At 45.1% G+C, this 13,303-nt stretch overlaps 1 protein-coding gene across 1 annotated transcript in view; it reads right to left on the reverse strand.

The window, feature by feature from the left end:
• Positions 1 to 13,303, reverse strand: part of LOC140186299 (prostaglandin G/H synthase 1-like) — a 121,059-nt gene that overhangs the window by 64,611 nt on the left and 43,145 nt on the right. Inside the window, exon 4 of the mRNA XM_072240392.1 lies at positions 12,504 to 12,647. Within this exon, the coding sequence (XP_072096493.1) occupies positions 12,504 to 12,647 (144 nt within the window). The remainder of the gene's footprint in view (positions 1 to 12,503; positions 12,648 to 13,303) is intronic.

Consider the following 13,303-nt stretch of genomic DNA (forward strand, 5'->3'; position numbering starts at 1 on the left):
ATTCACACTGACCTAACTGGGATGGGACAGGGGAGGGATGAGGGTAGGTGGGCTGGTCTGGTCTGGACTGCAAGCCCCAACAGGTCTACCTGTGAGATGTCACTGTTAATGTGAGGGGAGATGGACTGGTCTGGAACATGACCACTCACAGGTTTGGGACAGACGTCACTGTCAATGTTAATTCAGCTCCTTGGGGCGAGTTATTTAAAGATACAGCATGAAATAGGTCCTTCCGGCTCTTTGAGCTGTACCACCCCACAGCCCAATTTAACCCTAACCTGCTCACGGGCAATTAACCTACTCAGTGCATCTACGGACTGTCGGAATGCTGACCAATCATCGACTGGTTTAGGTTTCGGCAATTCACTCCGCATCTCTAAATTAATCAAAGCTTGCACTGATGTTTGTGCAGAGACAATTAAATGTAACTACGTTGACCACAGGCCAACAGCTTAAAACACGAATTCTGCTGTTCATCTCTAGCAATATGGGTGATCTCTCATTGACCAAATGGCGATCCCTCACCGGCCAAATGGGTGATCCCTCACCGGCCAAACAATTGATCTCTCATTAGCTAAATAATTGATCTCTCACTGGCCAAACGACTGATCTCTCATTGACTAAACAATTGATCCTTCTTCTCTTAACCCCTGCCATGGGAGTCTTGTGTGCATCAGTTAGTCTCAGGAGTTCTCGCTGCTTTGCATCCCAAGACCCTCATTCTTACAGTCTTTGCTTATCAGTTCAAATGTTTTATTTCAGTCTCATTGGCTCAAATTATCTGACTGACATGTATCAGATTCTCATTGGATGTAGTCCAAGCCAGCACAAATTTATTGCCTTTCTGCAAGTGACAACTTGTAATTAATGTTGCTTCGTTCTGAATCAGCCAGCCACTAGGCTTGAGTTACTCAGGCCAGACACAGAATCCCCTATACATAAACCTGAATCTTCTATCATACCAAAGAATACCTCACAAATATCTTCTCACTTGGAAATTATCTCTAGTTCAGCAGATTATCAGGAGCAACACTGTGTCAACTTTAAAGCGCTTTGATAGAACTATTCCTGAGCAAAATCTGTTTACAAGACAGCTCACAAAATGGAGGTTACAGAGCAGCTTCACAAAATGGCAGCCTCCATTCCTTCCACCACATGGCAAGAACAAAGACAATTGCTTCGTCTGCTTCCACTGCCCTTGACCCATTCAAGTTCAACATTTCCTTCCATATTTTGATTCCTTCATGGGCCAACAGGATCAGAAGCACTGAGAGAAAACCTATGCATTCAAAAGGGAGGTCATATAGAGGCTCCTTCCAGAAGATTCAGAATGAACTCTGACACCCCAAGCTGTAATTCCAGCATGCTAACCACTATGGTGCGTGGTGCCCCAAAGGCAAGCACAGATTAAACCTGGCAGCGTTTCCATCCCATACAGGATAGAATCACTGGACACACTGCCAGGTGGTGTCTGAAGCCCCAAAGAACAAGACGGGCTACGTTGGAACACGCTTCCAATGGAATTGATTTTTCTGGAAAGTCATGCTTGTGTCTTGGTATTATTATCAAGCTGTTTAAACAATTCTCCTGCAGGTCTGATCAACACAAATTAATGATGACTGAAGCAAAGGAGCAGGCTATTGGCAGTGTTCCTCAACAGCCTACAGGCTCCTCCTCTTCATCGACTTCTGCAATGGGTTTCCCTTTTCCCGGTTCCTGTTTCATTAACTACAATCTCCAAAAATGGCTCTGTATTCACACTGAGCTCAGGGGGATGGGACAGGGGAGGGATGAGGGGAGGTGTGCTGGGCTGGACCGCGAGCCCCAACAGGTCTACCTGTGAGACCATAAGACACGGGAGCAGAATTAGGCCAGCTGGCCCATCGAGTCTGCTCCACCATTCAATCACGGCCGATCATTTTTCTCATTCTCAGCCCACTCCCCGGCCTTCTCCCATAACCAATCAAGAACCTATCAATCTCTGCCTTAAATACACCCAACGACCTGGCCTCCACAGCTGCTTGTGGTAACAAATTCCACAAATTCACCACCCTCTGGCTGAAGAAATTTCTCTGTATCTCTGTTTTAAAAGTATGCCACTTTATCCTGAGGCTATGCCCTCTTGTCCTAGACTCCCCCACCATGGGAAAAGTCCTTTCCACATCTACTCTGTCTAGGCCTTTCAACGTTCGAAAGGTTTCAATGAGATCCCGCGACCCCCCCCATCCTTCTGAATTCTAGCAAGTACAGGCCCAGAGCTATCAAACGTTCCTCGTATGATAACCCTTTCATTCCAAGAATCATCCTTGTGAACCTCCTCTGAACCCTCTCCCATGCCAGCACATCTTTTCTAAGATGAAGAGCCCAAAACTGCTCACAATACTAAAGGCCAGGCCTCACCAGTGCCTTATAAAGCCTCAGCATCACATCCCTGCTCTTGTATTCTAGACCTCTTGAAATGAATTTTAACATTGCATTTGCCTTCCTCACCACTGACTCTACCTGCAAGTTAACCTTTAGGGTGTTCTACACAAGGACTCCCAAGTCCCTTTATATCTCAGATTTTTGGGTTTTCTCTCCATTTAGAAAATAGTCCGCACATTTATTTCCTCTACCAAATTACATAAAAATGCATTTTCTAACATTATATTTCGTTTGTCACTTTCTTGCCAATTCCTCTAATCTGTCTAAGCCCTTCTGCAGCCTTCCTGTTTCCTCAACATTACCTGCCCCTCCATCACTCTTCATATCATCTACAAACTTGCCAACAGAGCCATCTATTCCATCATCTAAATCATTTATATACATCATAAAAAGAACTGGTCCCAACACCAACCCCTGAGGAACACCACTAGTCACTGGATGGCAACCAGAAAAGGATCCTTTTATTCCCACTCGCTGCCTCCTACCAATCAGCCAATGCTCTAACCGTGCTAATAACTTTCCTGTAATACCACAGGCTTTTAACTTGGTAAGCAGTCTCAAGTGTGGCACCTTGTCAAAGGCCTTCTAAAAATCCAAATGTACAAAACCCACTGCATCCCCTTTATCTATCCTACTTGTAATCTCCTCAAAGGATTCCAACAGGTGTGTCAGGCAAGATTTTCCTGAAAGAAACCATGCTGATTTTGTCCTCTCTTGTCCTGTGTCACCAAGTACTTCATAACCTCAACATCTTCCCAACCACTGAGGTCAGGCTAACTGGTCTATAATTTCCTTTCTGCTGCCTCCTTCCTTTCCTAAAGAGCGGAGAGACATTTGAAATTTTGCAGTCGCCTGGAATAGTGCCAGAGTCCACTGATTCTTGAAAGATCATTACAGATGCCTGCACAATCTCTACCGCTACCTCTTTCAGAACGTTAGGTTGCAGTTCATTTGTTCCGGCTAACTTACGTACTTTCAGGTCTTTCAGCTTTTTGAGCACCTTCTCCCTCGTAGTAGTAACTGTACTCACTTCTCTTCCCTCACACTCTTCAACACTTGGCACACTGCTAGTGTCTTCCATAATGAAGACTGATGCAAGATACTCATTTAGTTCATCTGCCACCTCCTTGTCCCTGTTATTATTTCTCCGGCCTCACTATCTACCAGTCCGACATCCACTCTCATAGAACATAGAATAGTACAGCACAGTTCAGGCCCTTCAGCCCACAATGTTGTGCCGACCCTCAAACCCTGCCTCCCAAATAACCCCTTGTAAAATGCTGTGGACACGATCTGACACATCTCTCTTCTACTTTTTATAAACTTGAAAAAGCTTTCTCCATCTATCTTGGTTTTGTTTGCTAGCTTGCTTTCATATTTCATCTTTTCATTCCTGATGATTCTTTTAATTGCTCTCTGTAGGCTTTTAAAAGCTCCCCACTCCTCTATCTTCCCACCCATTTTCACTTTGTTGTATGCCCTCTCTTTTGCTTTTGCGCTATCTTTGATTTTCCTTGTTAGCCACGGCTATACTATTTGGCCATTTGAGTATTTCTTCGTTTTTGGAATACAGCTATCATGCACCTTCCTCATTTTTCCCAGAAACTCTAGCCTTTGATCTACTGCTTTCATCCCTGCCAGCATCTCCTTCCAATTTACCTTGGCCAACTCCTCTCTCATACCACTGTAGTTTCCTTTACTCCACTGCATCTCCTTCCAATTTACCTTGGCCAACTGCTCTCTCATATCACTGTAGTTTCCTTTACTGTACTGAACCACTGCTATATCAGACTTTACTTTCTCCCTATGAAATTTCAAGTTGAACACAATCATATTGTTATCACTGTCTCCTAAGGATTCCTTTACCTTAAGCTCCCTTGTCACCTCTGGTTCATTACATAACACCAAATCCAATATATATAGCTGGTGCTCCAAGTAGTCTTAATGAGAAACTGCTCTAAAAAGCCATCTCGAAGGCACTCAAAAAACTCACTCTCGAGACCCATATGACTATCATATCATTGCCCTTTTAACACACCGTTTCTATTTCCTGTTGTAATCTGTAGTCCACATTCCAGCTACAACTTGCAGGCCTGTATATAACTGCCATTAGGGTCCTTTTACCCTTGCAGTTTGTTAACCCAAGCTGCAAGGTTTCAACATCTTCCGATCCTATGTCACATCTTTCTACTGATTTGATGCCATTCTTTACCAGCAGAGCCACACCACCCCCTCCGCCTGCCTTCCTATTCCTCCGATACAATGTGTAACTTTGGACATTCAGCTGCCAACTACAAATGTTCTTCAGCCATGATTCAGTGATGGTCACAACATTATACATGATCATCTGTAATAGGGCAATAAGATTATCCACCTGATTTCTTATACTCTGTGCATTGAGATGTAACACTTTGAATACTGTATTTGCTACCCTTTTTGATTCTGCATCACTAATACACTGATTCTCACTCTGCTGGCTGCAATTTTGTCCTGTCATCTGCCTGCCCTTTTTGACAGCCTGACTGCACGCTATCTTTGCCTTTTCACCATCAGTCATATCCTGAGTCCTTTCACTCCATTCCCCATCCCCCTCCCAAATTAGTTTAAACCCTCCCCAACAGCTCCAACAAACCTGCCTTCAAGAATTTTGGTCCCCCCTCGGGTTCAGGTACAACCCGTCACTTTGTACAGGTCACGCCTCCCCCAGAAGAGATCCCAATCATCTAAGAACCTGAAGCCCTTCCCCCTGCACCAGACTCTCAGACTCACATTTATCTGCCAGATCATCCTGTTTCTACTCTGACTGGTGCACGGCACAGATAGCAATCCAGAAATTACTACCCTGTACATCCTGCTTTTCAGCTTTGTTCCTAGCTCTCTAAATTCTCTCTTCAGGACCTCTTTTCTCTTCCTTCCTATGGCATTGTTAACAATATGTACCAAAACAGCTGGCTGTTCTCCCTCCTCTTCTAAAATGCTGGGGACATGATCTGACACATCGCTAACCCTGGCACCTGGGAGGCAACATACCATTCGGGCGTCCCGTTCACGACCACAGAATCTCCTGTCCTTTCCTCTGACTATTGAGTCCCCTATCTCTATCTGTCCTCTCTTTCCCTTCTGCACCAGGGACCCATGCTCAACGCCAGTAACCTGGTCTCTGTGGCATTCCCTTGGGAGGTCATCCGCCACAACAGTATCCAAAACGGTGTAGTTATACTGAAGTGTCATTACTGAGATATCACTGTTAGTGAGAGGTGAGATGGACTGCTCTGGAACACGACCATCAACAGATCTGGGACGTCACTGTCAGAGTTAGTCCAGATCCTCGGCGCAAATTGTCCTGTCTGCCAATGCCTCTTCAGAAATTGTCCCAAGAGCCGGCTCTTTCCTGAGCTTCAGCTGCACACTGGCTCAATAGGCTGTTGCCACTGTACTTTATTGCGCCAAACAATTGATACTAGAACGTACAATCATCACAGCGATATTTAATTCTGCGCTTCCCGCTCCCTAGATTACAAATAATAAATATTAAAAATAGTAAAAATTAGAAAATATAAAAATTTAAATTATAAATCATAAATAGAAAATAGGAAAATGGAAAGTAAGGAAGTGCAAAAAAACTGAGAGGCAGGTCCGGATATTTGGAGGGTACGGCCCAGATCCAGGTCAGGATCCGTTCAGCAGTCTTATCACATTTGGAAAGAAGCTGTTCCCAAATCTGTTACACACTGGCTCGATAGGCTATTGCCACTGTACTTGTGCTCTCAGCAATGAGCTTTGGAATTTTCAAAGGCAATGGATTTACTCGTATCCAACTAGGCGACTCCACCTACAGTAAACCGGGAGTTTCAACTGGCTGTATGAATGTCACTACCTTGCAGAATTGTTTTCTGTTTCCTTGTACAGAATGTCAACCAGGAAACTATTTTTATTTTATTTAGCAGTAGAGTGCAGAGTGGGTCCCTCCAAACCTCTGAGCTACCACATGGCAATCCCCGGCAAACCCAGTTAACCCTAACCCAATCACGGGACAATTTACAACGACCAGTTAACCTACCCAGCAAGTCTTTGGGCTGAGCGGGGAAAGCGGAGCGCCGGAGAAAACTCACATATCTCACAGCGATCACGTATGGAGACTCATTACCAAGGACACTGGGATTGTACTCCGAGCTTCGACACCCCGAGTTGCAACAGTGTCGCACTAACCACTACCCTGCCGTGAAGCTCTTCTGTAACTTTTAATATTGTACTTTGTTTATCAGGATCCAAACCTGTCTGTGACTCTGCAGGATAGGATCATTAAACGTGCATATAAATGTGCATTGCTCTGCCTGAATAAAAAACGCAGGAGTGTGGTTGGAAGGGGGGGAGGGGATGGCGAGACGGGAGGGGATGGTGTGGTGGGAGGGGAGGGCGAGGGGGGATGGGGAAGGTAGGAGTGAGGAAGAGGCTGGTGAATGAGGGAGGGAAGGGAGAGGAGGGGAGGATAGGAATGAGGGAGGGGGAGGAGAGGAGTGAAGAAGAGGCTGCGGAATGAGTGAGTGGAGGGACCCTCATTAAACCCCTACCCAATGATAATAAACCAATATTGGTCCCAATGACCAAGCCCCCATTCAGTCCAAAGGAAGCCTGCAGCCAGTGACAAAAATAACCAGTGTCCAGCCACTGCCTCTTGGCACGGTTCAAATTCCCCAGGACCTCTAAAGCCGAGGGGTCAAAGGCAGCTGGTACAGGGGAGTTTTTGAAGCAGTCCAAACCAACAGGTCACACAGCAGTGCCCATAGTACGGTGGTGAGCATCCCCTCGCCCACTGCCAAGGTCCTTACGGCAAGGGAAGACGCCGACTCCAGTAGTGGGCACAACCTGTGACTGCACACCGTCTGTCTCAGCTCACCTCTTCACTGTGGTTGCAAGCCACCTTACAGGTTCCTTCTGAAACTTTAGTGGGAGCGGGGACACATGACAGGGAACCATTGCTTCATATTCAGTGACATCATGAAGAATCTCCCCCTCCCTGCTCACGGACTGTTTGTCCCACTCCCGTCAGTGAGGAGGCCACGTAGCATCCACACCAGGATCACCAGACTGAAAACAGTTAGTTTCCCCAAGCAGAAAAGCTGATCAACACCTCCACCCACTAACCCATACCTCCACACCCCCAACCACCACTACTTAATCATTTCATGGCAGTCAGCTTATGTACAGACAATGCTGTGCCTAGTGTCACTTTATGGACATTTAAACTTATTGTGCTTTTTTATATTAGTATTCTTTATCTTATAGTGTGTGTTTGTTTTGTGCTGCATCGAATCTGAAGTAACAATTACTTTGTTCCTATTTACACCTGTGTACTGGGAATGACATCAAACAACCTTGAACCTTATACCTTGGCTCACCTCTTCACAGCAGATCCAAGCAACTTGCAGTTCGTTCGTAAACACTGGTGGGAGCAGGGACGGACGATGATCGCCAAGCAGGCACAAATTAGAAACCACTGCTTCGTTGTCTACAAAACACTTTGGGACATCTGGAAAGGGGTGAGCAAGGCACTATACCAACATTGGTCTTTGCATTGCTTTCACTTGAGTCTTCTGGTGTATTCCAACATATTAAAATAAGTACTTAGAAAACTCCTGCATCACTTGAGTTCTGGCCAGCTCTGTGCTAAAAGCACTCTGGATGTGTTATTGTCAGGAACTCACAAAAAGGGAAGGCCTTTTTAAATAACATTCTCAACTTCCTAAACATAAATATTTAAAACAATCATCTGTAGTATCAACTATAATCTTACATGTTAGCTGAGCTTCCTCTGCATTCAGTAACTAAACATCCTTTTTCCCTTTCTCCCATAGCTCCCCTCTCCTCTATTCTTCAGCCCTTTACCTCTTTGCCCCATCACCTCCCAGCTTTTCACTTCATCCCACCTTCTCCCTCAGTTGGTCTCACTCATCACCTGCCAGCTTGTACTCCTCCCCCTCCTCTTCTTCATTCCCCTGCTCCAGGCTCTTACCCTTCCTCTTCTCTATCACCTCCCCCGGTGAACCTCCTCCTTCCCTTTCTCCCATGGTCCACCGTCCTCTCCTATCAAATTCATTCTTTGTCAGCCCTTTATCTCTTCCCCTATCGTCTCCCAGCTTCTTTCTTCGTCCCCATCTCCCTCACTCACCTATCAACTTCTAGTTTGTCATCTTTCCCCACCGCCACCGTCTTACACTGACTTCTCCTCTTTCCTTCCTGTCCTTATGAAGAGGCTTGGCCCGAAACGTTGAGTGTTTATTCCTGTCCATAGATGCTGCCTGACTTGCTGAGTTCCTCCAGCATTTTGAGTGTGTTGCTCTGGATTTCCAGCATCTGCAGAATCTTGTGTATGTATGGTCACTAAATATTGAGTTCATAGCTTTTGACTGCCTTGCCCAAAGCCTGTATTTGCAAATTAAACTCAGTTGCAGCATTGCAAACAAACATTGTTCCACTACTCCAAGAGATTTTATATGCCTTAGCTCTGGCCTGGGTCCATGACTGTGGTCTGTGGCCATGAGGCTCCTGGACTGGCCTCACTCGGCTCAGTGCTGGCCTGGCTCCATGGCTACAGCCTGTGGCCATGAGGCTCCTGGATGACTTAGGAATAAGCTACATGTCACTCTGAGTTTCCCATTACACACTCAATACTGCAAGGCAGCCTTGGCAAAGAGCAAGCGTGTGGTGTGTGGGCTCAGGTCAGTCTACGTCTGTATTGTAACCCGTTCCTGCACGTCCGATCATGCTGTTCAGCCTGCTGGAAGTGTTAGAAACCGGAGCAACACAATGTGCCCCTACGCTACCGTGCCGCCCTGGTTAACCAACTCACATGGCTTTGAAACCAGAGTACTGTGGGTCCGAGGAAGAGCGTGCAGACCACTGCTTCAGTTGAGCCTCCCCCGTGTGTTTCACCACCTGGATCCCGGACCTGACTGAATGTTACTGATGCTGCATTTGTCACTTTAGATCCCGGGTTCCAAACCGTTTTTATGCCACGGACGAATACCACCAACCAAGGAGTCCGTGGACCCGAGGCTGGGAATCCCTGGTTTAGAGTCTCTTCCTTGCAAACCCTCTGGGTGGGAGTTCAGTGTTCAGCTCTGCTTATTGCCAAACTGAAGGTAAGCTGCAAAATGTGGAAGCTGAATAGAACGTACAATACAATACAGAACAGACCTCTTAACCCACAATGTTGTGTCAACCTTCTAACCTACTCCAGTATCAACCTTCCCTCCCACACAGCCCTGCAACTGTTCCAGCTGCCACCATCTGGGAAACGGCACCGCGCATTAAAGCCAGGACCAACAAGCTCCGGGACAGCATCTTCCACCAGGCCATCAGACTGATTAACTCATGCTGATACAATGTATTTCTAAGCTATATCAACAGTCTTATTGTACATACTATTTATTAAAAATGACTATAAATTGCACATTGCTCATTCAGACAGACATAACATAAAGATTTTTACTCCTCATGTATGTGAAGGATGTGAGAAATAAAGTCAATTCAATTGTGCTGACCCTTTAACCTGCTCCACGATCAATCTAACCCTTCCCTCCTACATAACGCTCCATGTTTCAGTCATCCATGTGCTGATTTAAAGGTCACTTAATCAGTAAGGAATCTGTCAAAGTCTAAGTAAATTTATTATCAAAGTATTTATTTTGTTCAACTGCAGACTGCGACAACCTTCATGGACTCAGGGACTTGGATTACATTTTTTTTGCGTGACTGTATTTTACTGATATCTTGTATTTGGCTACATGTGCTTTGTGCTGTGTATGACTGTTGGTTCTGTGTTTTGCACCTTGGCCCAGAGGAACACAGTCTTGTTTGGCTGTATTCATGGGTAGTCATTTACGATTGAATGACAATTAAACTTATACATATATGTCACCATATACAACCTTGAGATTCATTTTCTTGTGGCATTCAGAGTAAATACAAAAAAAACGCAATAGAATCAATAAAAAACTGCACACAAAGACAGATGCACAACCAATATGCAAAAGTCAACAAATGCAAATACAAAAAAAAATACTGAGAACATGAGTTTTTGAGTTGCAGAGTCCTTAAAATTGAGTTCATAGGAGAAGCTGAGGTCAGCCTGCAGGTGTTGCCATGCTTTTGTGCCAACCTAGCATGCCTACAACTCACCAACCCTACCCAGTACATCTTCGGAATGTGGGAGGAAACCCACATGGTCACAGGGGAGCATACAGACTTCTTGTAGAGAGCAGTGGAATTGAACCCTAATCTTATAGCTAACTGCTGTAAAGCGTCATGTTAACCATTGTGTTACCATGCCACTCACAAATCAGCCACGATGAAATGGCAGAGCAGACTGAATGGCCCAATTCTCCTCCTATGTGTTATGGTCTAAGCAGAACCTCCTTCCTGCGGAAATAGTGTGATTCTCAGAATAAAAGGATTCAAGGATAGTAGTAAGGGAGGGAGGGGACTCGAGGGGAGGTGAAAGGCAGGTGAGAAGAGGTACGAGGTCAGAGTGGGAACAGAAGAAGAGGGAAGGGGGGAGGGAATTTTTTTTAACTGGAAGGAGAAATTGATATTCCTGCCATCAGGTTGTAGGCTATACAAACGGTATATAAGGTGTTGCTCCTCCACCCTAAGGGTGGCTTCATCATGGCACAAGAGGGGGCCAAGGACAAACATGGCAGCACAGGAATCGGAATTAAGATGTTTGGTCACCGGGAAGTTCTGCTTTTGACAGATGGAGTGGAGTTGTTCAACAAAGCGATCCCCCAATTTACAAGGGGTTGCATCAACGTAGAGGAAACTGCATCGGGATCATCGGATACAATAGACGACTCCAGCAGATTTGTAGGTGAGGTGTTGCACTGGAAGGTGTTCTGGAAAGAACCTGTTGGGGCCCAGATTGGAGATGAGGGAGGAGGTGAATGGGCAGGTGTAGCATTTTGGCTGCTTTCAGAGATAAATGCCAAGAAAGATTAGTGGAGAGGGAGAAATTGACAAGACAATCATGGAGGGAGTGATCCCTGCTGAAAGTGGAGAGTGGGAAGAATAAAGACATGTTTGGTGGTAGGATCCCTTTGGAGGTGGCGGAAGTTGTAGAGAGTGACGTGGAGGCTCGTAGGGCGGTAGGTAAGGACAAGAGGACTGTTAAGGTGGTGAGAAGACAGAGTGAATGCAGATGTCAAGAAAATGGAGGAGATGCAGGTGAGGGCAGCATCAATGGTAAAGGAAAGGAAACCCCATTTTCTGGAAGAGGAGGACATCTCAGATGCCCTGGAAAGGAAAGCCTCTTCCTGGAAACAGATACAGTGGAGACAAAGGAACTGAGAAAAGGGAAATAGCATTTTTATAGGAGTCAGGGTAAGAAGAGGTATAGACCATAAGACCATAAGACAAAGGAGCAGAAGTTGGCCATTCGACCCATTGAGTCTGCTCCGCCATTTTATCATGAGTTGATCCATTCTCCCATTTAGTCCCACTCCCCTGCCTTCTCACCATAACCTTTGATGCCCTGGCTACTCAGATACCTATCACTCTCTGCCAAGAGATTGTCAAGATAGTATAGTCAAGATAGCCGTGGAAATTGGTAGGTTTATAAAAGATGTTGGTCAACTGCTTGTCTCAGAGATGGAGACAGAGAGATTGAGAAAGAGGAAGAAGGTGGCTCAGATGGACCAAGTGAATTTAAGGGCAGGATGGAAGTTGGAGGCAAAGTTGATGAAATTGAAATTCACTTGTCAAATACCATGCACTAATACATTGCCATATACAGTATCTGCAGCTGGGAGCTAATGTTCACGATTCCAACATTACAACTGTGACACCACTTTAATTATACTTCTCTGTGTCTTGGGCATTGTGAAAGATACTAAATAAACGAGTCAAAAAGAAACTAAATTTATATGTCTAAATTCCAGTCGACTGATCACATTTGACCTGATTACTGGTCTTTGATCCCCACTTCAATTTAAATAATGTCTGTGTTCATCTTTGACAAGGAAGCAAATTAATCCATAACAGTTACCAAAACTCAGATAACAAATTCAATAAGTTCTACAAACCTGTTAAAACCAGACGCATCAAGTTGTCACTGAGGAACGAAATCTTATTTACAATATCCCACATCCATTTATAGTGTGTCAGTAGATAATGTGCAAAAGCAGGGCTTGGCTTCAACACTGTGTAAACTCTTGTCCAGAAATAAGCTGCAATTAAAAATACATCAGTCAGGAAACAGCAAAGATCACATGAAGTACAGGAAGACAATGGCTTATAGAAGGCTACTTTTTACCTTTGTCGGACCCTGATGTTTTTGATCCAGAGTTCTTTTAGAACAGGAATTCCCAACCTTTTTTACGCTATGGAGCCTTACCATTAACAGAGGGGTCCACTGAGCCCAGGCTGGAAGCCCCCGTTTATGAAGTAGGGAAAGAAACACAAGACTTGTTGCGTCATGATCACTTCACTAAGAGTTGATACAACAGAGGAAAGTTGGACAGACAGCGACAGGATGCTAAGTAAAAGACTAAGAAGATTAAAACCATAAGACATAGGAGAAGAATTAGACCATATAGTCTAGAGAGTCTGCTCTGCCATTCAGTCTTGGCCTATCCTTCCTGCCAAAGGGTTTCAGCCAGAAACATTGACTGTAATTTTTCCATAGATGCTGCCTTGCCTGCTGATTCCTCCAGCATTTTGTATGTGCTTTCCCTTCCTCAGCCCCACTCCCCAGCCTCTCCCCATAACCTTTGATGTCGTGTCCAATCAGAACCTATCGATCTCCGCCCTAAATACACCCAACAATCTGGCCTCAACAGGTGCTTGTGGTAACAAAATCCACAAGTTCACCACCCTCTGGCTA

This window comes from Mobula birostris, chromosome 22 (genome assembly GCF_030028105.1).
Source record: "Mobula birostris isolate sMobBir1 chromosome 22, sMobBir1.hap1, whole genome shotgun sequence".
Taxonomy (NCBI): Eukaryota; Metazoa; Chordata; class Chondrichthyes; order Myliobatiformes; family Myliobatidae; genus Mobula; species Mobula birostris.